The 26,730-nt window shown below is 40.3% G+C and overlaps 1 protein-coding gene and 1 pseudogene across 1 annotated transcript; one reads left to right on the top strand and one right to left on the bottom strand.

Annotated features, from left to right (window-relative positions):
* Window positions 1-1,228: 1,228 nt before the first annotated feature.
* Window positions 1,229-2,389, bottom strand: LOC147417805 (calcium-dependent protein kinase SK5-like; annotated as a pseudogene).
* Window positions 2,390-6,538: 4,149 nt separating this feature from the next.
* LOC147417804 (pentatricopeptide repeat-containing protein At3g09040, mitochondrial-like) lies at window positions 6,539-9,300 on the top strand. The gene has a single exon (XM_086507397.1). It carries the CDS (start codon window positions 7,018-7,020, stop codon window positions 9,256-9,258), a length of 2,241 nt encoding a protein of 746 aa, XP_086363523.1. The 5' UTR covers window positions 6,539-7,017; the 3' UTR covers window positions 9,259-9,300.
* Window positions 9,301-26,730: the final 17,430 nt, after the last annotated feature.

The following is a 26,730-nucleotide window of genomic DNA, read 5'->3' as shown; positions in this document are numbered from 1 at the left end:
TTGGAGGGCTACATCAAAACATTTTTGAAAAACAAGCAGTCCAGTGTACGGCGCACAACGACCAACCATGTTAGAGATCCAGATAGGAGCTATAGTGGTGGAAACATGGCAGATGCGGAGTGGGAGTGGGCAATGCAAGAAAAGAGAGATCAAGCTGCAACGGGCTCAAACAACGGGAAGCTTGGGCTAGACAAACTCCCATGCACTATGGCTCGGGAGACAAAGCAACATGGAATGACAAATATGTAAGATCGGTTAAATTACAACCTATATCGGTGATTATAAAGATTATAGTTGATGATTTGTTATTGTTATTACTAACTTAGGAAAATATCACTCTTAGTCGACCAACCAGAGAGATGGTCAAGTTTCGGGAGCGGCATACAGAATTTGAAACTTGGCGATGGTTGTTTAAGAACAACCACATCTCTCGCGAGCAATTCAATGAAGCGGTTGGATCACTACAAGCGGTAAGTTTAAACAAATAATTTTGTATCAATTGTTTTGAGCTATTAATATTTGTTTAATTTGGTTTGGGTTATGTAGAGTCAAGATGATCAAACGTACGTGCCTGTGGACGACGACGATGAGGAGGAGGATTAGATAGAAAAATATTTGTCCAAACTTTCATAAATTTCCCAATGTGGCACAATGTATATACAACTATTTTCATTTTATTTGTAACATTTTTAAATAGTTGATCTTTTGCACATTAACTTGTCAAGGTAAAGTAAATTCAAATTCAAATTTTTGTCTTTTTTGTATACTCTTTCAAAAAACAATTGATGTTTCATTGTTTTATGCAGGTAAAAAATAAAGGTGCTCATTTGGACCACCCAATTGAGGGTGGCTCAAATGAGCACCTTTATTTTTTAATAGGCGTTTAGCGATAATATACGTGGTAATAGCGGCAATGCATGCGATAATAGTCACGGGTGTATACCCACGACTATTACCGCGTATATTAATGCTTAACAATTACCACACTTTTTGCCGTTTGTATTGCCACATATACAATATTTTAGCTTTCTATTTTCCTTTATTTTTCTGCGGCAATGCTAGAGGTTGTGGAATGCTCCTCTTATAGTGTTATGGGCGGCGATAGAGGTCCAACAACATTGACAAGCCCTTGATTAGTGGTGGCATGATGTCCAGTGTTGAGATGTAGCCATGGATGACACAACAACTCGTCCAATGTGAGCCTTGCATTGGGGTCCTTGGAGAGGATTCAAGTAAGGAGGTCCTTTGCTGAGGATGAGAGGCCAAAGGTATCTAGTCCAAGTGGTTGCAGAGGATGGATGGCATAGACGGGAGCATCAGGAGGAGGTGATGCATGCCAAAAGGTAGAGTAGATGTGAGAAGCACGTGCACAACTACTCCTAGGATCCAAATATCTCCGAGGTGGTCATAACAGCCCTTAATAACTTGAGGGTCCTGGTAGCATGAGGTTCCAACGTAATCACAAAGAGTCTCTCCAAGAGTTAGGGTTGCTGCCAAGCCAAAATCCGCAAGGACTACCTTTTGCACACTACTGTCGTTGATACTGCAGAAGAGAATGTTGCTTGGTTTGATGTCACGATAGATGATATCACGGGCATGGCAACGTGCAAGGGTTCAAGCAAGGTTGGCGACAATGTGAGCAGCCTCATGATTGTAAAGCTTGAAGAGGGGAGGGCGACAGTCTTTCTAGCTTGGCGAGGAGATCACCATCATCGTAGAAGGCAGTGAGGAGATGGAAGCACTTGTCATCGCCCTCGAAGGTGAACACGAGGAGGATGATGCCGGGTATGTCCTTCAAGTACTAGAGCACTTGGGACTCACATCGGAGTTGGGTGTCTGTAAAGTGCTCCACAACGTTGAGCTTTCTTTTTCTTGCATAGGCCGAGAGATCATGATCTCATCCGTCAGAGAAGATTCCTCCATCTGATGCAGCTAATGTCTATAAAAATCTCCCCACCTCTCTTTTGATCTTCTACATGCTCGTCTTTTGCGATTCTGTCTTCCCCATCGCTTTCTCCGTGCACGCTCCACCCTCAAATAAGGGAGCCAAATAGGGATTTGCTTCACTTTGTGTATGCAAGCCAACATGGCATGGGGATGGTGTGGGAGTGTTTGAAGAGGAAGGGCAACATATGGAATCGGATAGCAACAACGAGTGTGTCAGGATTGTGGGTGGAAGAGACAAAGATAGAGACATCAATGGCGCTATTTTGGGCATTGCAAGGGAGGTTGTAAGGCACATGAAATGATGCAGCAACAATGCTCAATAGCGTGGAGATGTTGGCGAGGGCGGACAAGAACGATCCTCATGGTTTGTCCTTGGAGAAGCCATCAAAGATCCTGCTAGGGGGGTGATTCGTTGGCCGATACACTTACTCTTAGAGCCCATGCGGCTGTTGTTCCTCTTCCAGTTGAGGGCCTTGGAGGCCTGCTGATAAGTGTGGAGCCTGATTTAACCCTTGTAATTTTTTGTATTAAAAATGCACATTTGTAAGGCCCCCGTTATGAGAAGAAGCCATCGTGCGTGAAGAAAAATCACTCGTCGGAAATCAAAATTTACACGCCCAGTCTCGAGATGATGAAGCTTGCGAAATTGTCGGCAAAGGTACATTTTGTGTCAAAACTGCTAACGGAAATGAATGTAAGCTTAAAGATGTTAAGCATGTTCCTTCTCTTCGCAAAAAATTGATCTCTACAAGACAATTGGACGATGAAGGTCACAACATTGCATTCAGAAGCAAACGATGGAAGATCTCAAAGGGATCTTTGGTGGTTGCCAAGGGAGAAAAGGTCAATACACTTTACTCGTGTACTATTAGCACACAATCTTCAACTTGTGCAATAGCTACGGAAGTCGACAGTGCGGTGTGGCACTATTGGCTTGGGCATATGAGTGCCAAAGAAATGCAACTGCTTCAAACAAATAAGCTTCTACCAGGTTTGAAAGAAGTGGACTTAGAGTTCTGTGAAGATTGTGTTTATGGTAAACAAAAGAGGGTAAAATTTCAAAAATCTAAAAATGAAAGAAAAAATAAAAAACTTGAGTTGGTTCATCCTGACGTTTGGGGTCCTGCAAGTACACCATCACTTGGTGGCTCATTGTACTATGTAACATTCATAGACGATGCGACTAGGAAAACATGGGTTTATGTAATGAAGAATAAATCCAATGTGTTTTCCATATTTCAAAGGTAGAAAGCCTTTGTGGAGAATGAAACAGGTACAAAGGTTAAATGCCTCAGATCCGACAAAGGAGGCGAATATTACAGCCAAGCTTTTGAAAGCTTTTGTGCTAGCAATGGCATTCGGAGGCAAAAGACAATCCCAAGGACACCTCAACAAAATGGGATTTTAGAAAGGATGAATAGGACAATCATGGAGCGAGCACGAAGCATGCGGCTACATGCAGGCCTACCGCTTGAGATTTGGGCAGAAGTTGTAAGTACGTCTGTGTACTTAATCAACCGGTCACCCTCACGGCATTGGATGGGGGAGTTCTAGAAGAGGGATGGACAAGTAAACCGTTGAATTATACATTTTTCAAAGTGTTTGGGTGTGAAGCTTTCATGCACATAGATATAAGCCTAAAATCAAAGCTAGATGCAAAGTCCAGAAAGTTTTTCTTCATTGGCTATAGAGAAGGTGACTTTGGGTATCGCCTATGGAATCCTGAAGATGGTAAAATATTTAGGAATAGGGATGTAATTGTTAACGAACAAAATATGTACAAAGATTACTTGGAAAGAAAACAAACAAAAGAAATAGGTGATGAGTACATGGAGCTTGAGGACGGTGAAGACTCAAGGACGACAAACGGTGACAATGTGCAACAACGTCAACCAAATGAGGAGCCTTGACCTATTCTTCGAAGATCCACAAGAGCAACTAGACCCCCAGAAAGGTGCGTTCCTTCCTTCAACCATATCTTGATCTAAGATTCTGGAGAGCCAGAATCATACGAAGAAGCTATGCATCACGAATCCAAAGAAGAATGGATGAAGAGCATGCAAGTGGAGATGGACTCACTACATCGCAACCTAAAATGGAATTTGGTTGAGTTTCCTAAAGGTAAGCGAACACTTCAAAACAAATGGGTGTACATTGATTAAAAGGCAGTGGGAACAATCCGATTAAGCTTGGCGTCAACGGTGGCCTTCAACGTTTCGGAGATGAAGACCACGGAAGACTTGAGGAAGTCACTTGACGATTTCTATGAGAAACCATCGGCATCTAATAAGGTATTTCTCATGAAACACTTATTCAATCTAAAGATGGCAGAGAATGGTTCAGTTGCAGAACACCTAAATGACTTTAACACAAACATACGTCAACTTCGAATTTCCTCCTCTAAGTCACCGTGAGAGAATGCCGTATTTACATCCATTTGCTCAAGATTTAGATCATGAGTAGCCACAAGGCTTAAGACAAGCTTAATTGAGTTCATTTTTACGACAGGAGAAAATATTTCATTGAAGTATTCACCTTTCTTTTGAGAAAACCCTTTTATCACAAGCCTAGATTTGTACCTTTTCTTCCCACCTTCTTCTTCCTTTAGCTTGTACACCCATTTGTTTTGAAGTGCCCGCTTACCTTTAGGCAACTCAACCAAATCCCATGTTTGGTTGCGATGTAGTGAGTCCATCTCCACTTGCATGCTCTTCATCCGTTCTTCTTTGGATTCGTGTTGCATAGCTTCTTCGTATGATTTTGGCTCTCCAGAATTTGAGATCAAGATATGGTTGAAGGAAGGAACGCACCTTTCTGGGGGTCTAGTTGCTCTTGTGGATCTTCGGGGAATAGGTTGAGGCTCCTCATTTGGTTGACGTTGCTGCACGTTGTCACCATTTGCAGTCCTTGAGTCTTCACCGTCCTCAAGCTACATGTACTCATCACCTATTTCTTTTGTTTGTTTTCTTTTCAAGTAATCTTTATACATATTTTGTTCGTTAAAAATTACATCCCTACTCCTAAATATTTTACCATCTTCAGGATTCCATAGGCGATACCCAAAGTCACCTTCTCCATAGCCAATGAAGAAACACTTTTTGGACTTTGCATTTAGCTTTGATCTTAGGCTTCTATCTATATGCATGAAAGCCTCACACCCAAACACTTTGAGGAATGCATAATTCATCGGTTTACGTGTCCATGCCTCTTCTAGAACTCCCCCATCCAATGTCGTTGAGGGTGACCGGTTGATTAAGTACACAGACGTACTTACAGCTTCCGCCCAAAGCTCAAGTGGTAGGCTTGCATGTAGCCGCATGCTTCGTGCTCGCTCCATGATTGTCCTATTCATCGTTTCTGAAATCCCATTTTGTTGAGGTGTCCTTTGGGTTGTGTTTTGCCTCCAAATGCCATTGCTAGCACAAAAGCTTTCAAAAGCTTGGCTGCAATATTTGCCTCCATTGTCGGATCTGAGGCATTTAACCTTTGTACCTGTTTCATTCTCCACAAAAGCTTTTCACCTTTGAAATATGAAAAACACATTGGATTTAATCTTCATTACATAAACCCATGTTTTCCTAGTCGAATCGTCTATGAATGTTACATAGTACAATGAGCCACCAAGTGATGGTGTACTTGCAGGACCCCAAACGTCAGAATGAACTAACTCAAGTTTTTTATTTTTTCTTTCATTTCTATATTTTTGAAATTTTACCCTCTTTTGTTTACCATAAACACAATCTTCACAGAACTCTAAGTCCACTTCTTTCAAACCTGGTAGAAGCTTCTTTGTTTGAAGGATTTGCATTCCTTTGGCACTCATATGCCCAAGCCAATAGTGCCACACCGCACTGTCAACTTTCGTAGCTATTGCACAAGTTGAAGATTGCGTGGTAACAGTACACAAGTAAAGTGTATCGAACTTTTCTCCCTTGGCAACCACCAAAGATCCCTTTGAGATCTTCCACTGTTTGCTTCTGAATGCAATGTTGTGACCTTCTTCGTCCAATTGTCCTGTAGAGATCAAATTTTTGCGAAGAGAAGAAACATACCTAACATCTTTAAGCTTCCATTCATTTTCATTAGCAGTTTGCCGACAATTTCACAAGCTTCATCATCTCCCAAGTATACATACCCAAAATTACCTTTGGTGTAATGTTGAAAATACTGCTTGTGTGATGTTGCATGGAATGAAGCCCCGGAATCTACTATCCAAGAATTAGACACATTGTCTAATGAGAGAATTAGAGCATCTTGCTCTACTTTACCTTCCACATTGGCCTCTGATGTTGGTTTGTTATCTTGAAACTCCGACTCCTTCTTCTTCTTGGACCAGCAATCCTTCTTGACGTGGCTCTTCTTGCCGCAATTTCAACATTCAAGAACTGGCTTTGTGCGTGATTTGCTCCGCCTTGATTTAAAAACAAATCTTTGCAACCGATATAAACACTGCTCCTTTTTACTAGTCAACACAGCTGCCACGTGGTTGCTTGTGGGCTCAAAGAGTCGAAAAAGGACCTTTGGCTCACCCACTAATAAATAAAGGAGTATTTTTCTCCTTTTTTGTAACATTTTAATTTTATGGTTAAGGACTAGCGATGGGCACACTTCTGGAGTTCGAACCACACGTGGTCGCAACAACAGGTTTATGCCATTACACGCATCAGCAACCAAAGCAGGTTCTACCTTTCCACAGGGCCAGTACAGGCCATGCGTCCATCATGGAAAGACTTCGGCTATTCAAAGCTTCACCCACGTCGTGCAAGCAACAGCCCTTTAGTCCTGGGCTGTGAAACGGCGCATTGGGTCCAAGAGAAGAGGATGGCAGCCCTTCTATAGTCATCTATGGAGCGGGGAGATGTATTTGCAGCAAAGGAAGTATGGAGCCCGCAGAGAATTTGCTAGTGCCCCTTTAGCTACCTTCAATGCATCTGCCAAGCAAAAGGAAAAAAGGAATTATCTCCTTTGAATTGCCGGAGCAAATAGTTCTCCTTTGCCATTCTTAGAAGCATTTTCCAAACAAAAGAGAAGACAGACTTGAAATGGGATTGTGGGGTTCAAGACCTCCCAATGTCTCAAAATGACGTTGGCCTGGTAGCCCTCTTAAAAGCATATGCCAAACAAAAGAAATTATACAAAGGCATTGAAATACACGATGACATCCTCAAAAAGGGTTTACTCCACACTAATGTCTTTATAGGAAACAGCTTAATCAGCTTTTATGCCAAGTGTGGTGATCTTGCCAGTGCAAAGCAAGTGTTTGATGACCTTCCAAAAAGGGACATTATTTCTTGGAATGCACTGGTCACAGGATATGCCCAACATGGGCATGGTAAGGAAGCACTTAATTGTTTTGAGGAGATGCAAGATGAAGGCCTCTCTCCTGATGGGGTGACGCTGGCTAGCATCCTCAAAGCTTGCGGCAGCTTAGGAGCGCTTGAGAAGGGGAAAGATGTACACATTGAAATCACCACAAAGAGATTGTTGCAAAAAGATACAGTACTTGGTAATGCTTTGGTCGACATGTATGCCAAATGTGGTGCACTTGCAAAAGCACAAGAAGTTTTTGACGAGCTACCAAATCAAAATGTAATATCTTGGAATGCACTAATTGGAGGATATTGCCAGCATGGACAAGGTGAAGAAGCAATCACATGTTTTGAAAAAATGAAACATGGAGGCTATCCTCCAGATGCAGTGACCTTCACGTGTGTTGTAAATGCCTGTGGCAGCACAGGAGCAGCTGAAAAGGGTGAAGAAGTGTATGCTGAGATTGTGGAAAGAAAGCTGCTTGAAACCAATACTGTCCTTGGTAGTGCATTGGTGGACATGTATGCCAAATTTGGTAAACTTGTTAAGGCTCAACAAATATTTGACAAGCTTCCAGTTCGAAGCGTAATTTCATGGACTGCCCTGATCTTAGGTTATTGTGAACACGATCATGGTGAGAAAGCTCTTACTTGCTTCGAACAGATGAAACATGAGGGTTTTGTCCCAGATGCAATAACATATTCATGTATTTTGAAAGCCTGTGGCACCACGAGAACAGGCAATAAGGGCAAGGAAATACATGCTGAGACGGGCAGGATGGGGCTGGTAAAAGGTTTGATTGTAGGTAATGCATTGGTGGATATGTATGCAAAAGGTGGTGCTCTTGCTCATTCGCAGGAGGTGTTTGACGATCTTGAAATTAGAGACGTTGTCTCATGGAATGCATTGGTATCAGGATATTGCCAGTATGAGCATGTCAAGGAAGCAATTTGTTGTTACGAAAGGATGAGTTGTGAGGGACTAACACCAGATGCGGTCACATTCTCTTGCATCCTCAAGGCATGTGGCATCAGTGGGGCACTTGACAAGGGAGAAGAAGTTCATGCTAAAATTGTCACTCAACGGTTGCTCATGAATGGTGTTGTGCTTGGTAATGCATTGATAGACATGTATGCTAAATGTGGTCAAATTGTAAAAGCATGGGAAGTCTTTGAAAGCCTCTCAATGCATGATGTAGTCTCGTGGAACGCACTACTTGCGGGGTTTTGTGAAAATGAGCTAAGTGAAGAGGCGCTTCAGTTGTTCAGACAGATGAAGTCTGAGGGATTCTCTCCCGATGATGTAAGCTTTTCCTGCACCCTAAAAATCTGTGGCAGCATAGGAGCTACTGAGAAAGGCAGAGAGGTACATGCTGAGGTTGTTAAACAGGGGTGGGTGTTGGGAGGCAGTAGCGTGCTCGGAAATGTGTTGGTGGATATGTACGCCAAGTGCGGTGCGCTTGGAAAAGCGCAACAAGTTTTTGAGGAGCTTCGCGTAAGGGATACAATCTCTTGGAACTCTCTGATTACAGGATTTTGCCAACATGGGCATGGCGAGGAGGCACATCTCTGTTATGAGCGGATGAAACATGAGGGCATCTCTCCAGATGCAACAACATTTGCATGCATTCTTAAAAGCTGTTCCAGCATAGGAGCTGCTGAGAAGGGTCAAATGTACTTTGAGTTTATGACCCGAAGATATGGGATGGTCTTAAATTTAGAGCATTACACTTGTATGGTGGATCTCTTTGCTCGTGCAGGGCTCATCGACAAAGCAATAGCAATGATCAAGAAGATGCCATCTTTCGACTACCTTCCAGCTTGGTCTGCCTTACTGACTGCGTGTCAGAAGTGGGCAAATGTGAAGCTTGGAAGGCTGGCGTTCGAGAATGCTGTGCGACTGGATGAAAAGGCTGCTGTAGCTTATGTTTCTATGAGTGAAATATCTGCTGCTTGCCTGCAAGAATATAAGGGGAAGATCAAACAAAGCTCAGAGGGGTAAAAACAGCACCAAGGAATCTATTAATGGATTCATTCTAATGAAGATACTTGTCTACTCTACCAAGCATCAACTTCAGCATTGAAATGGGGCACCCTTCAAGGCTTTGTTCTCCTTTGGCCTTTTCCGGTCTGGTGTGCAGCACGTTTCTTAATGTTGTCAGAAATTAATGAGCCTTATAATTAGCTTTATATCCCTTTGGTTCAATGAGCAACATGTCATAGGCATAGAGCACAATGATTAAAAAAATACACCATTTACATGCTTGACATACATAATATTTTATTCTAAAAACCATGTGCAGCCAAGTAAGCACAAATCTTTCCATACCAAGTATATGGAGCTTGCTTCAAATCATACAAAGCAACCCATATTGTTTTTCAACCCTATCCTTTAGCCACAAGTCTATCCTTGAATTGACAGGCTTCTGTTCTAGCTTGAAAGCCCACTTAGTACTAACGACCTTTTTGTGAGGAGGTAAGTTACACAAAGACCATGCCCCATTCTTCACAATAAAAACATACTCATTGCACCGTAGTCAATGTTTTTTCAAATTTTTTTGCTTCATCAAGTGACAAAAATGCTTCCTCACAATAGATTTAAACATAGGGCATTTTGGACCCGAATAAGTCTGACTAGACAAAGGTGTACCTAATTTACTGTCACACAATGTTGGCACTAGCCATATATGTATATCTCTAGCTTGTTTATTTTGAGCATTATCCTCATCTTGTTACATCTTGTAAAAGTTGTGTGAAAAATTGGTTAATCTGTAACGTCATTTGAAACGTGCATAAGTTGCACATGTGGCTCATGAGGACTTTCATTTGTACTCCCACCGTTAAACATAGGTAACAACATATCATATACATTTTATGAGCTGATTAATGGTCTCCTTAGTACATGGTAACAAGGTCTGAATTGTATCTTCTATATATACAACATCGAAATTAATTAACTATACATTGGCAATTTATCCCATGACTCGCTTGAAATGCATAATATTCTTTAGAAATATGCTCTCTCCCTCGATAAATTCAAGAGTTTTTATAGTACAATTAGATACTTTGTCGGCCATACACAATTAACTTCGAGTTTCACCTTAAACAAATATACCCATGCTTGCAAGTAATCAACAATAAAAGTAATCAATTTAAAAATCTTGAAATACAAATGATTTCCAAAAGATGGAGTATGCATCACACCACAAACGTTACTCTGGACAAGCTGTTATTCGTGGATAGCATGCATATACATTCTTAGGATACTTAGAATGTTGCGTTTTTTCCAAAATAAAACCTTTATATACATGTTTCATTGGTGCCTCAAAAGGGGGAAACAAAGCAATCATTTCAGATTTTTGCAAACATAACAAGCTAACAAAATTCAGACGACCAAATGTGCTAACAAAGTTTTCCATTTGAACATTCAAGACTTCTCTTCTACATACACAAAAACTACATCCCATCCATGATTCACGTTATGCAAAACCCAACCAAATGACAATTCTTATATCTAAACAAGTCTCACCATTCATCATAGAGCATAAAACCTTTTGTTATTCCTTTAAAACCATTCTATGATTTTTGACTCCTTGTGTGCCTAATCATTCATCATTGTTGCAAGTATCTACTAGACATTTCATTATTTCTTATACACATATATTCCCGTGTCTAAGCTACAAGAAAATCTTGGATGAAAAAACTAAAATATCAATGCCACCAAAAATATTGTTCCATGCAATATGGGCCTTATGATAATTGTTAGATCGTGATTCATACATATATAGCGTTCATGACTGTTATGCTTGTAAGGAATAAGAATCAAGGTAATGTTTTTAAAAAAAATACCCCTAAGTATTTCAACAAGGATCCCTTTATAAAGGTCAAATCATGGTTTTCAATATGTAAACTCTTATGCATAACTTTCTTGAATCTTTGGAAGGGCCATTGTCTAGTGCAAGGTGATATTTCTATGAATTCTTTCCATCGTGGACCTTATGCAATGATTTTGCACAACCTACATATTCTTCATTCCCCTATTCTTACATCTATCAGGGTGCCTCGTGCAGCTATACCAACCAAACCAATCACGATTTTAGATCCTACTTGTAGATCATGCACATGTGAAGTATAAAGCATGTAAAATTTGCTTCACAGTTTTATGGAGAAGATTTTTTGTTACTCCCATCCTTGATAATCCTTTTGTAGACCATATTGAATACCATGACAACTATACTATGCCTTATTCTCTATGGCTGTTTTTTTTTGTTTTGAGAAGGGGGGGGATTCACTCTTTTTCACATAGTTAAAATGTGATGTGGTTTTTTGAATATTAGTTTTGATAGTAAACTCATGTGGCACTTATCATAAATGTGTGTATCATAATCTATTTTGTAATTGCTACAGATAGGTGAAGAAGAAAAAGAAATATGATTTGCATTTTTTATCTATTTTCTTGAAAGAGAAATAGGGAGCATCTTGTTTGTGTATGTGTATGCAATCTATGCAAGAGAAACATCTTGGAAAAGCACATAAATCCCTCTTTTTGAATGCTCCAAGTCAGTGAGAGATAGATTAAGGTGCACATGCTACCATGTTATATTTCCAAATTTTTGTATGCCATGGTATTTAAGAACGTGTTTACATTTTTAAAGTGTGCCTCAATGACACTAAAAAAGAAAAATTACAAACGTAAATAAATGGAGAGCCTAGTTTGCACAATGCCTCAAACACATAATCAAAGGCGACCAACCCTTTCTCTATTTGTATTAAACACTTTGAGTGCTGACAATGGACATTGTTGATTGCCAATAATGCTAAAATTAGTGACATGAAGAACTTGGCCATGCTAATCACAGACTTTGGTGTTCTCAAAAGTGTTGTGCCTTGTCTACCTATGTAAGAGAGATACGGTTAATGTCAAGACCTTCAACCAAGTATTTTTGGCATGTATATACTACATGTTCTTGCTTGCTTTTGGTGATATTGTTGTGAACGAGAGTCTTTTAGCATGCTACCAAAAGTCATTAATCCCAAGCTCTATCCAAACGCCAATCATTTTCTTTTTTACTACTTTGAGCTACCATGTAAACATCTCACGTTTTTTCGAAAGGATTTTCTTCAAGAGTAGGGGAAAACGTTTCCCTCAGTTAGGGTATGTTGACCGAAGTTTAAGACCCCTTTTGACCAAAGGGACAATATCTCTAGATATTCTTGTTGTGCAAGCATACAACATTAAGATGCTTGACCTTTGTTGTGATCAAATACAAGGATTTAATGTAGGTTTATTAGATTATTAGATTATTAGATTATTAGATTATTAGGAAAAAATTGTTGATCTTATGTTGAGATTTTCCATTGATGTTTTGAGAACAAAAACTCCTCTTTAAGGGGGAGTAATGTCAGTAAATGCATCCTAATAGCTACGAGTCTATGGGAATAGGGACTAGGGAGCTTCTATTCATGGAGTTGCAGGTACTATAGAGATTCTTAAAATAGAGGCATGGCTGTCTATTAATGGTGATTGGGTGGAGTTATTTGGTGCGATTTAAGATGTGGGACGTTGAAAGGGGGAAAAAAGGGAAACACACCCAACAACACACACAGACGCTTCTCTATAGTCCAAATGGAATCACAAAACCCCAATCCTCTCAAAAAACAACATCGAACAACCAAAATTCATTGCAATCACTCGTCCACACACACTCAAGCACACAATCACAAACAAAAGCATAACTTATTGCATCCCAATCATCGTAATCACTTCTTGATTCTCAACCACACACATAACACCTCTCTCCCTCTCTCTCTTTGCACAAACACCAATTGGCTTGGGGGATTCACACATAGCTACACATGCCGACATCGTTGCACAAGAGAAGAGAAGAGAAGAAGGGATGGGGAGACAACAACAGAGAGGATGCGATCAAAGCTTGTTTCTTTCTCAAGTGATTGGTTATGGTGGAGCGTACACACAAAGGCTCTCTCAGAGCTCTCTTTCCTTCTCTATTCTTCCTGTAGCCTGAAAAAGCAGCAAGTTAAAAAAATTGAAATATCTTCCAAACGATGATGAATTAGTGATATTGAATTAGCCTTTGTGCATGAGAGCAAAAATGTCCAAAAGAACCATTTTCTTTAGCCCCAAATCTTTTTTTAAGAAAAAAATGTGTTTTACAAAAGAAAAAACAAAATAGGACTTTTCGGCCCTCCTCATGCAAGAAAGTTAAGTCACTCACCCACTTTCTTTTCCACCACTCACCACATGGCCTTCTCGACTTGCCTTGCATGTCCTAAGAGGCTTTTCACATGGAGAACCTTCTTTAAAGCATTGAATCTCTACCTTGGTCCACATAGCCCCATAAGCTATACACATCATGAACTCTTTTGTCCTCACTGGGTCTTCATATATGCTTTGACATTTTGGCACACATCTATAAACACCCTTGACACTTCTCTCCACGCCTTTTGGTATCGACACTTTTTGGCTACACCAACGTGGTCCAAGATCATCTCCCTCACAAATACGGTTGGAATCTTCACGTCCAAATTGACACAAAAATATCTCAATGTAGTTTGTATGACACAAAGCAATACCTCCATCAAATTGCTTAAACTTATATATGCCTAAAATGATGCATAAGCTCCAAATATCACATTTCAAAAAGATGAGCCTTAAAACTAGCCGTATATCCCTTCTTTGGTTCAATGAGCAACATGTATTAGCATATAGCACACTGATAAAACATACATCATCTACACACTTGACATACCATTTATTCTCAGCTAAGCTATTCCAAAAACCATGTGCAGTCAAATATGCACAAATCTTTCCATACCAAGTGCATGGAGCTTGCTTCAAATCATACATAAGTTAGCACATATTGTTTTTCAACCCTACCCTTTTGCCATAAGTCTATCCTTAAATTGAACAAACTTATATTCTAGCTTGAAAGACCGCTTGTACTAACGACCATTTTGCGAGGAGGTAAGTCACACAAAGACCATGCTCCATTCTTCACAAGAAAATCATACTTAGATTGCACTGCAATCATATTTTTTTTCCAATTTTTTTGCTTCATCAAGTGACAAAAATTCTTCCTCATGATAGATCTATTCATAGCCAAAACATAACAATTAGATGTGTAGAGGCATCTTGAGGGCCTAAACAAGTATGCCTAGACAAAGGTGCACCTACTTTACTCTCATGCAATGTTTCCACCAACCATATAGGTATACATCTAACGTGTTCATTTTTAATACTATCCTCATCTGTTACATCTTGTAGAAGTTGTGTGAAAAATTGATTGATTTGTGAAACCTACATAAGGTACACATGTGTCTCATTAGAACTTACATTTGTACTCCCTTCATTAACCATAGGTAACAACACATCATATACATTTTGTGAGTTCATAATTGTCTCCTTAGTACATCCTTACAAGGGTGGAGTTGTATTTTCTTTATATACATCTAAATTCATTAAGTATACATTGACAATTTATCCTCTGACTCACATAAATGCATTAAATATTTTAGACATATACTCTCTTCCTCAATCAAATTAAAGAGTGCACATAGTACAATTAGATACTTTGTTGGCCATAAACAAAAATTGTTGGAGCAAAAGGAAACTTTGAATTTTGACTTAAATAAATATACCCATGCATGCTTAGAGTAATCAACAATAAAAGTTCTGAAATGCAAATGATTTTCAAAAGATCGAGTATGCATCACATCACTAACATCACTATGGACAAGTTGCTGTTCATGGGTAGCATGTGAGGGCCGCATTTCAAAAATTTTCATGTCACTTTGTCTTTCGCATAAGAACCCCTTTGACACATTCTCACTCTATCAAACATGTATTAGTAGATGATTTGTTTTCACTTTTATGCATGTTATTACATTCTTATATGTAAATAAATAAATAAATCTATTATGGACTACAAGAGAGGCCGTTATTAGTTGAGTTTTCTCTTATCTTATTTTATTATAATTTTGTCATATTTTTATTTCATAGTGTATATAAACTATATCACTCTATTGGATTTATAATTATGTGTGTATTAGTTTCCATCATGCACTATTATTATATTATCAATAATACCTCCACTAAATTCTTACAAATCTTAGTTAATGATGCATGCCACACTTTTTTGCACATGGGTAGCTCACTTTTGGAAGCATAAGGAAGATCAACCCATGGAAACCACCAAGAAGACTTTGGGGGCCGTGTGAATGGACACCCATTTTTGGGCAATCTTTGGGGCATATCTCCTCTCCAATGTTGAGGATGAGTTCAAAAGAAGAGTCAAAGGTTATGAGCTCAACTTTTTGGCAATATTTATTTAATATTTTTTGGAGTTATGAGTAGCGAGATATGGCCAAGGTGGTGGACCCTAGTTTTCCCTCGTCATGCTGACACAACTTATTTCCAACTTTACCCTCTCCTCCACATTTACCAACACATTATTAAAGTTATAGCATCTCAAGTGAATGAACAATGTGATCGCAATATTTATTTTGGCTTTAGGTATTTATTTTACTTATTTGTCAAATCTTGGGTAGAAAAATTTGATAAGATGAGTATATAGGAACCGCCTTGCCCCCATTGTAAATAAATAATTCATTGTTGAATTAGTGGGTTCAAGAATCTCTCTCTCTCTCTCTCTCTCTCTCTCTCTCTCCCCCCCCCCCGCGTGTATTCTCCCCATTTCTCTACGCTTTTGTATTTGAGTTTGACATGGTATCAGAGCGCAAGGCTCGACAAACTTGTGAGGAACTGGTTGTGGAGAAGAGGAGTAGCAAAGGAGCGCATGCTGCATATCCCCCCCTGCAATTGGCTTTTTTCACTACTCGTTGCATTCTAAAGTTCAAAAGTAGGAATGTTAAAGTCTATGTAGAGTTCTTGCAGGAGAGGGGGGGGGGGGGGGGGGGTTCACTACATATAGATCTTGTATAGTACGTGCATTCAAGAGGTATTTATAAAACCCCTTGTTCTACATTTTTTGAGGTAAAAAGAGACCCCTTATGTACCACCTTTTGCAATAAAAAGACCCCTTATGTAGCAAAATTTTCACTTTTTTAATTTAAAACATCCTTATATTTTTTGTAATTTCATAAGAGAAATTAATCCTTTTTGTTGAATTCACATGCTATTCTACATATTTTTGAGTGAACCCTCCGAGGTGTAGTTTTGAAACACTGGCTCTATGGAGGATACCCTAGTTGCGTTTTTGGTGACAATGTGAGTGGCAACCCCCTAGGCTTTGCGTTTTTCACTGTAGAAATTTCAGAAACACTAAAGAAGCGGTGAAGAAGGGCAAACCCAGCAACATTTTGGAATGTTGCAGGCAAAGGAAGCTTAGTGTCACAATGAAAACGGGGGGACATCTTTGGGATTTTGGTAACATTTTGAAACGCCTACAATGATGACACTATCAATGGGGACATGCATTTTTTTTCTCTCAATGATCTTGGTGGCATTCTAAAATGCGTGCAGTAGCAGGGCCCAACACTGACAATGGGTGGTGCTCCCAAGCAGTGACTTTTGACCAAGTTTGTGAGCATATTGAAACGCTATGCAAGGCAACAGTTGGACTCCCTCAAAGGCTACATTGTGGTTGGTGTTTTGAAACGCTAGTGCAAAGAGAGCAAGTTGTTTTGCTTGCTTCAAAGACAGTGTGGTGAGATAATCGAGAAAATTTTAGCCTTGTCTTCGCCATCGGCAAAGGTGAACCATGATGAAAATTCTGCCTCAAATGACCAACACCAACTAAAGGCTATGGAAAGTGCATCAACCAACACCTAGTTAGTAGCCTTTGCTTGAGCAAAATTCTCAAGGAAGCTGTTGATTTGTCTGGCTTGGCAATCAAAACCAAAAGCAAATGCACAAGTTTGCTAGAGGACAAAGGCAAAGGCAAGCTTGGAAATGATGGCAAGACCAATGCTTATTTAGCTGCCTTGGTAACACAAGGTCTGAGAGCCATTGTTATAAATGCGAGAAGATGATTTATTTGTCTTGGGAATGCAAAGCCAAAGACAAAAAGCACAAACTCACAAGAGACAAAGGCAAAGGAAGTCTAGATAGGGATAATGATGATAAAGATCTAACTCAAGAGATCGGCATGGCACACCTGGTGGAGGCCACAATCACCACGATGCCAAATTTCTAGTCAGGTGGTGGTTGCCACAACTAGCTTCAGCCAGGGAGACGCTTGTGAGCAATAGAGAGGGGCAAACAATGCTCCCTATGAATGATTTGGATCCATCTGTTGAATTCAAGTTATCAGTGTTTGAACCCATGGGTCGAAGTTCAAGGGACATGCATCTAGCAAGGAACCAACACGACATATAAAAACACTATGGATGAGTGCACCAATGCATTGTTGTTGGACACATTATGGACATGATGTGTTTCAAAGTTCATTGTCTATGAATGCTTGGATGTGATGTGTTCACAATTTACGAATGGGGATTCTTCGACATAGTGTGGTCTACAGTTCAATTTTTCAATGAGGCAAATGATGCTCAAGATGACATTCTTCTCAGGTAAAATAATTGTTGATAGCATAACCGAGGTGTATTTCGTAGTAGACGTACTACTCGGGTGTCCATGGTAGCCTCCTCATCGACTTGGTCTTCCTACATATGTCCACTATGAGCTACAGAGAGGGTGTTAAGGTTATAACATCTCAAGTGAATGGCCAAATGTTATTCCAACATTTGTTTTGGCCTTAGGTATTTATTTTACTTATTTGTCAAATCTTGGGTTGGGCAATTTGCTAAGGTGAGTATATACGCACCACCTTGCACCCATTGTAAATCACTAATTCATTGCCCAGTTGGTTGGTTCTAACTCTCTCTCTCTCTCTCTCTCTCTCTCTCTCTCTCCCCCACCCCACCCCATTGCTCTACGCTTTCGCATGGTCGACACTTACACCCGTTTCCCCTCCTTTTTCTTCTCTAATAAGTTGGCCTTCTATCCCAAATCTTGTGTCTTCTTATTTCTTTGTCCTTGGACTTTCTTGTTTCAATAATCAGGCAGACAAAATGGGAGCCACAATCACATGCACCACCCATCCCAATCAACAAGATAGGTCACACTTACCAATTCTAAATTACAAAATTCTCATCCTCCTTCACCATATAAGGAGCCACTTGGTAGAGTTTTTGAAACACACACACTCACTTGTCGACATGTTGAAGGCTCACTAGCTAATGCCATGCACTTGGGTAGGGATGTCACCGTCACCTCTTGTTGATGAGGATACTCACACCATAAATCACCTACACACCCACCACATCTTTGCACCATGACTACCATCAAGTCAAGCACCTTAGAGTTATCTAATGCATCACAATCTTCATCTCATTAGAATGGATCAAGGCAACCCTTCTCACCACCCATCACATCATCATTAGCATGGTATCTATACTCCGTTGCTGATTCACTCACAATTCTAACTTCATGGATTTCATGCACCATATGGCATTTCAAAGAGATCTTGCTTGGGATATTAGTGCTACACCAATGTCTATCTCTTGTAATTGTTTTCCTTGAATAAATTTCAAACTTTCCACCTCATTCTCTCTTGAAGTGTGTTCATGGCATCTTCCACAAGCTAGAATTTCTATAAGCTAACATTGTGAGCGGGATGGAAAACACAGAATGCCTCTATAACGACCCGACACACACTCTTGGAAAGACACACACACACACACACACACACACACACACACACACACACACACACACACACACACACACACACACACACACACACAATGGGGCACCACTCGGCTTACACAACACACTTGGCCGAGACAGGGAACACACCTCTGGAGTGAGAGGAGAGAGACTATCCACTTGCCCACTCCACACAGACACACACACACCCAAAAAACTTAGCTCAAAAGAGGAGAAATTTTGATGTTTAGATACAATTGAGCTTGGGCCAACACCAATGGGGCAAATAGCTCACACAATATGGGTAAAAGATACTAGATACAATCACAAATTGGAGCAGAAGCTTCGCTTATAGGAGAAACTTACACAGCCAAAACAACAGAAAAATAGTGAGGAATTTGGCAAAATGGACAGCGCCATCACGTCCGGAACGGCCCAAAACCCCAGTCTACAATGTCAAAGTGCTCAAATCCGACCTCGGATGAGCAGTTTACGGCCAAAACAAGCTCCAAAAACCCCAAAAACACACTTGCGGCTGTTCCTCCTCTCTTCTCCACATTTTTTCTGGTCTTCTCTCAGTTTTTTCAGTTCCCACACTTAGCTTTATTAGTTGGGCACCCTTGGCCTTTTAGATGACATCAAACGGACCCCGAACAGGCCAAAAACTGACCTCACAGTGCATAGTTGTCACCTTTTTGCATCATCCGCACACCTGACACTCATTTCTTTTCAATAATGCATCCCGCCACCACGTGAAGTGGCCCCAAAAAGTGGTCCTCATGATGACCTTTCTGCATATGTATCACAAGAAAACACCCACGTCGTGTCCGTACTTCTCCGCGTGCAAATAGTGACCCCATTCGACCTCTTGACGCCACTAGATGCCATCTGACGCACCTGCTTACCTCATGTCGTCGGCCCGCGGATAGCTTCCTCGAGAAGTTTTACGTGCTACCAACTCCTCATTATTGTAGAAAAAACACACTGGTACTGGTAATAGTGAAAATCGATGCACTATGTACATGGTGTCCTACCTGTACACATGTGGGCCCCACGTAACCACCTGGCTCTGGAAAATGGGCAATACTTTATTTGATGCACCATGCATGGGTATGAACATATGCGCAATCCCTTGCTCCAAAAAACTCCTGACAACGTCGCTTAAATGTGTATATGCCATTCCACACCCCCCCCCCCCCCCCCCCCCCCCCCCCCCTCTGTCTATGGGCACCATGGGTTGCAAGAGGTTCCCAAAGGGAGGAAAAGATCAAGACCAGAGGAGAGTCTAGCAAGAAACTGGATAAGCCCCACCGTAGGATTGACATTGTGGATTTTTCTCTAGGTGAGAGCTCTAAGACATATGATTTGGTTCACGATGTCTTTGTGTAGGGCCCAAAGATCACGTGGCCTTAATTTATCTTCCAACTTCATCTTGAAGAGGTTCCCACACCCTCATCAATCACGTTCAAGAAGATCAAGGCAAAGAAATCGTTGGTGTCCACATCCTTGCAAGACTTCCGTCACACAAATCATGAGTCTGTCCCAAATGAAGAAGTCCCTTGTATTTTCTACTTTGATCATCGCATTGGTGCTATGGTATCGATAGGTTTTCACATTTTCCCATTCTTTTATGCACCACCACATCCACTTGCACCCACTCTACCTGTACCATGGCTTCAACCACCAACTCCACTAACACCAAAAGCCAACCTTTGAAGCCTTAAGAAGCTTTTCCACGAAAGAGGGTCATCTCTCTCTCTCTCTCTCTCTCTCTCTCTCTCTCTCTCTCTCTCTCTCTCTCTCTCTCGCAAACAGAGGCATCAATAAGAAAGCACCTTGCCACCTCCGTGGTCACCACATCATTTTCTTTATTCTCGCATGGAAGAACCCTCCAAAACTCTCCACCACTCTCATGAACAAAGGCAAAACTAATGATTGCCAATCAAGAGTAAACTGGTGGGGTTCAAGCACCTCTAGCATCAACCACATCAGCCGCACAAAGGAGTCAACCACAAGAAGTAGTTGCAAACTAGCAAGAGCTTCTAAATTGGATCACCAATCAACTAGAGAATCTATCAAATCATTTTGTATAACAAGGGCGTGCATACGGTAAAATTCCAGAGCAAGGGAGATGACAACAAAGGCAAAACCAAGTGTAATACTACTATAACTATAGAGAGGAGGGTCATGGTATTTATTACTACCCTCATCCAAGGAGGTAGGCTTTCAACAAAGGTCCCAGACAACAAAAAATTTGACCACCACAAGGGTGAGGCCACCCCCACATCAAAGCGCAACATATTTACAACATCTACATCGATGGTGGTGCACAAATCTCTGTGATGGTCGAGCAAATGATGCATCATTTGGGTGTAGAGGTAAACAGACTAGCACCCTGCGAAGCTAAGATGGAAAACAATGTCAAGGCTATATGTTTTGGCATTGTAAATGCAATTAGGGTAAAAGCATTTGACACAGAAGTGGATATAGATATCTTTGTCATGCCACACAAAGGGGAGGGCTACTCAATCATTTTAAGGAGGCCATGGCTTACGGCTATGAAGGCTCAAGAAAGATCAAGGCATGAGCATAATCCAAATGAAAGATGCCAATGGTAAACAAATACTCTATGACATGAGATAGAGCAACAATGTGACATGGATCTAGAGACCTTGGATAATGAGTTTTCAAGTGACTTTTTAGCCACTTTAGAGAAAAAGTCTACAACGATGGAAGATAATGACAACATTGAAGTGAAGGGCATCATTCTCAAACAACCTAAGAAGATGGAGCAGCCTAACACATCATCATCAAGCGAAGGGGAGCCATTAGATATGCAATGTTTGGTAGAGGAAAGTAAGCTATATCAGATTCTCTCTAATGAGTTGTGTGGCAAAGAGTGTGAATATTATCTTTCAATGCTAACTAATTTTACTACATTGTTCATTGATGAATATGACAAAATCATGGGCATCACAGTGGTCCAACACCACATCAAGTTAAAAGAAGGTAGCAAGCCTATAGTGAAAAAGCTCAAGCAACTGGGTGTAATCCAATAAAATGCCCTTCTCAAGGAGGCGAGGAGACTACTAGAAGTAGGATTCATCTATCGCATTGAAGATTCAAAGTGGGTCTCTCAAGTGATAGTCACATAAAAAAAGAATGGTGATTGGAATGTTTGTGTTGATCACAAGCCTCTTAATGCAGCCACAAAGAGGGATCACTACCCTCTTCCTTTGCAAGATAAAATTCTCAATGAGGTAGCTAGATATGAGTGCTACACAGTATGAGATGGCTACTCATGCTATTTTCAAATCAAAATTTTCAAAGAAGATCAAAAAAAGAAAACATTCATCACATCATGGGGCTGATTTGCCTAAAGAGTCATGCCTTTTTGGCTCACTAATGCCCCGGCCTTCTTTCCATGCTATGCAACATATGTGTTTCAACCTTCCTTTGGAAAGTCTATAAGGGTATTTATTGATGATTTTGTTTATATAGCTCTCATATATTGCACTTGGAAAAGGTCCATGAATGATTGGATAGGCTACAATCACTAAGTGGGCAACTAAATGTGGATAAATGTCACATTAAGTTGGCTATGTTGTTTCAATAAGAGGTATTGAGGCCAACCCTAGCAAGGTTCAAGCATTGGTTTCCTTGCCATCACCTACCACAACAAAGAATATGGTCTCTTTTCTACAAAAGGTGAAGTATTTGAGTAGATTAATATATCTACTCTCTCAATTGGTACTCCCTCTACAACAAGTCCCACACCAATAAATTCACCTAGAGTGAAGAAAACGAGAATCAGTTCAATGAGGTAAAACAAATCTTGATCTCACTTTTCACCATTGCACCTCCAAAGTGGGATAAACCATTTTATGTCAACCCTAGTGTGGGCAATGCCAACACACTTGGGGCCGTGTTAATGTAGAAGGACCCTCACACTTCTTTTATCTGTCCTATTTACTTCTCTAGTCGCATGATAAAGCCACATCAGAGAAAGGATGCATGAAAGCAAAGCACATGGTGCTTGCATAATGGTTTCTAATACTTAGTTCCACTCAACTACTGCCTAGACCATTTGTCATTTTAACCATGAAAGAAGTGTTTCCCTATGTATTACAGAACATGGATGTCTCTTCTAAGATTTCCAAATGGCTCATGAGGTTGTAAGAGTTTGATTACACAATCCAATTGGAGAGCTCTTCCAGAGCTAGTCTAGGTGGAATTCTCACTCATCGTCACTTTGAAAAAAGATAAAAAATAAGTCAGTTGATAAGGAAATAGCACCGGTATTGGAGGTTCCAAGAATAGAGGGAGCTCACTCTCTGTACTTTGACGTAGCTTACAAATGCACGAGACAAACAAGGCTAAAATAGGATTTGTTGTCTTTAACACTAAACTTTTCTCTAAAGGAGAAGTGATAGAAGTTGTCCACTCTAATAATGAGGCCGGATATGCGGCCTTAACTCTTGGGCTTGAGTCAAAAATGGTATTCAACATCTCAATGTTTTTGGCGATGCAATGTTGTTAATGAAGGAGGTAAATGGTACTTGGGCTTGCAAGAATCAGGGTCTTTTGGATCACTTAATTAATGCAAAAGCTCTATTAAGTTAGTTTAAAGAAGTAGAATTGAATCATGTCCATAGAGTAGAAAACTAAGAAGTAGATGCTCTTGCTAGTAATCAAGTTCAAGATGTTGTAGTAGGTATCATTAAACTACAACTACCTTTGTTTCAAGGAAGCGACAATATGTCGATATTATGGAATTCCTAGAAAAAGGGGAATGTCCAAGAGATCTTACCAAAGGCAAAAAAAAAAGACTGATATGGAAGGCCACAGATACTGCATCATCGATGACAATCTTTAATGCATCATCGATGACAATCTTTAACGCATGGGTCAAGATCAAGTACTTAGGAAGGTGCCTCTCTCTAATGATCTAATGATCTTTACTGCATAGGTAAAGATCAAGTACTCAGGAAGGTGCCTCTCTCTAATGGTCTAAGAGAAAAAATAGCAAGTTGTCATGATGGGGTATGTGGGGGCCACTTCTCCCTCAACATAGCTACTAGGGAGATCTTGTAAGTAAGATGTTTATGGCCTAGTCTTAATATAGATGTGCACCACTAGTGTAAAACTTGTATGGAGTGCCAAAAGAGTGGGAATAGGAGGCTCACTTGTGAGACGTAGAATCCTATCATTTCTTATGGGCCATTTGCAAAGTGGGGAATTGATGCGATTGGGCCGCTTCCAAGGACCCAAGCAGGTAAGCTTTACATCATCATGGGTGTAGACTATATGACTAGGTAGGTTGAAGCACCGACCACTACTAGAGTTGGTTCTTGCTTTGGATATTGATGTTGCAACAATGTCTATCGGTTGTAATTGTTTGCCTTGACTAAATTCCAAATTTTCCACCTCATTCTCTCTTGCAATGTGTTCATTGCATCCTCAACAAGCTAGGATCATATAAGATTATGTCACTTAGATGTGTGCATGCCATTCCACACTAATTCCCTCTCTCCCTCTCTCTCTCTATCTATATATCTATATCTATATCTATCTATATATATATATATATATATGCACATGCACAATACTCATTATAGTTACACATACATGTGCCACACATCAATGTTGAGCAGTATAGCTGCGTGCATGGAATGTCTATTTGTTGCCCTCGTTGTTGATTTTTGAGCTTTTCCATAAAGCAAGAATCCTTGTACTCGCAGGTTTTATCCTTAGGTCGTCAGAGTCCCCCCCCCCCCACTTGGATCTAGCCCAGAATCTACTGGGTTGCTTTAGTGATACTACTCAAAATATTCATTACCTTGTAAAGACCATGGGGCCTAGCCCTTGAGTAATAAACTAAGATATAAAATAAAGATCGCCCTGGCGTGCCGAGCGTGATTTTCTTTCCTCATTACACCGTGAAGGCGGCCTCTCCTCCCTGGCTATGGATCTGCCCATTCATGTGTATCTGCAAGCCGTTTGGTGCTACCACACACTCACAAGGGAAGGCGGCCCCCGGCTCACTCATTACTCCTGCTCAAAGGACTGGCAGTCCATCCTCCTTTCACTATTTAAACAGGTGAGGGCGCATCTCTGCCCCTCAATTAGCCAGTGTTGTTCTCTTGTGTTTTTTTCTAAGAAGACTTACTGCCTGCTTCACAAAAGGAGCTATGGAGCTCACCACTCAGGTGTCTCGGGTTCTTTTCTACCCTAGCTTGCCTCGTTACTGGTTACATTGGAATTTTTTACAGTAAGCATTCTTCTGCTATTTGTTGACACTGTAAGGTAAACATTAAATGCTTGTCAATAGCATGGTGGCGGTTGTTTTATCTTAGGCGTATTCTGCTTGCGTTCATGTTGGGTTTTATAGCTGTCGGTTTTTACACTGTGTGCAGTTGGTATATGTATTACTCATGAATGATAGCTTTATTATTTTACTCAGCATGGAAATTGTGGTTATGGTTGGTCGGTATAATTTGTCACTCATTCGAAAAGGAAAAATTAGGTTTTGCTTGGCTAGCTTAAGCCTGGAATTCACTTGCTATAACAGGGTTACCTCCCCGGGTGCTAACGGATACTGTATTAGTTCTCTTGCTTTAATGAGGTAATTGCTTAAAGCAGGTATGGTTTGGGATTGGATTGATAAGCATGCTTTAATGGTTCACTGGTAATTAGGTTTTACTACAACCTGGTAAAACCCATCGTTTAAGTTTTTTTTGAATATAAGGAGTACTGATTTGACTTCATGCGCACTGTGTGCGGGGTTGGTTGGCCCGGCTGCATACGATTGCTGTACCAAAATCTTTAACTAGGTTGTCTATTAACTCTGTCGCATTCGCTGGGAGGTTATACTATTTTGTAAATAAGTATTTCAAGACCTATTGCACCTGATGCTTTGTAACAAACCCCATTTTCTTACCAAAGAACCTGTACCTATTAAAGGTAAGTATACACTATGGGAATGTTTTTTCGACTACATTTGACTACATAATATGTACCCCTTGGATTGGCATGGGGATGATATGATGCCGGGTATCTTCTTGTGTAATAATTGATACTAGCTCTTTTCTACCTTATGCTTTTATTTTGGGAGGCTTGGCCTGCCGGTTGCATATGGGTATTGAACTACTCTTCAGATATTTGGTTACTTCAAGGGCTCCTTGCCACTTAATGTGCTGTGAGATTTATCTGGTAATAGATATACATACTATAAGATGTTTTAGATTCCATATACCATGATGAATACTTAACTATATTTGACCTAAACAAACATAAACTAGCTTATTACTTTTTTGAACTATAATAGAAGTTTTTTTAGCTTCGGTTGAGTTTCATTAATCTTGAAGGATACATTGATAGGGGACTATGACACTTGGATTAGAAGGGGTGGTGGCCTTCTAATCAGAATAATGTTTTTTGCTAGTAACTTGGGTTTAGGAAAAACAGAAAAGGAAGAACATTTTTGTAAACATATATCACTAAGCTTGTTCAAATAAAAAAAGTTTATAAGATGGACATGGATAACAACTGGTATGGTCCATTGATACCTATAAAACACATCCAAGGCTAACTGAATTGTTGTTTTGTTTGGATGGATGCAGGTAAGGACTCTATCTTATCTTGGAAGGTGTTTTTACTTTGGCAAGCTATTTTACTCTGGATGGAAGACTCACTGATGATTTGGGAAGTTCATTTACTTTTTGCATACTGAAAGGGGATCTTTTTCCTACAAACATTGTACTTAAATGATTCTAGTACTGAGTT

Source organism: Adiantum capillus-veneris, chromosome 30 (assembly GCF_014529385.1).
Source record: "Adiantum capillus-veneris isolate H3 chromosome 30, ASM1452938v2, whole genome shotgun sequence".
Lineage (NCBI taxonomy): Eukaryota > Viridiplantae > Streptophyta > Polypodiopsida > Polypodiales > Pteridaceae > Adiantum > Adiantum capillus-veneris.
The sequence above is the reverse complement of the archived record's forward strand: the minus strand, read 5'-3'. Positions and strand labels throughout refer to the sequence as shown.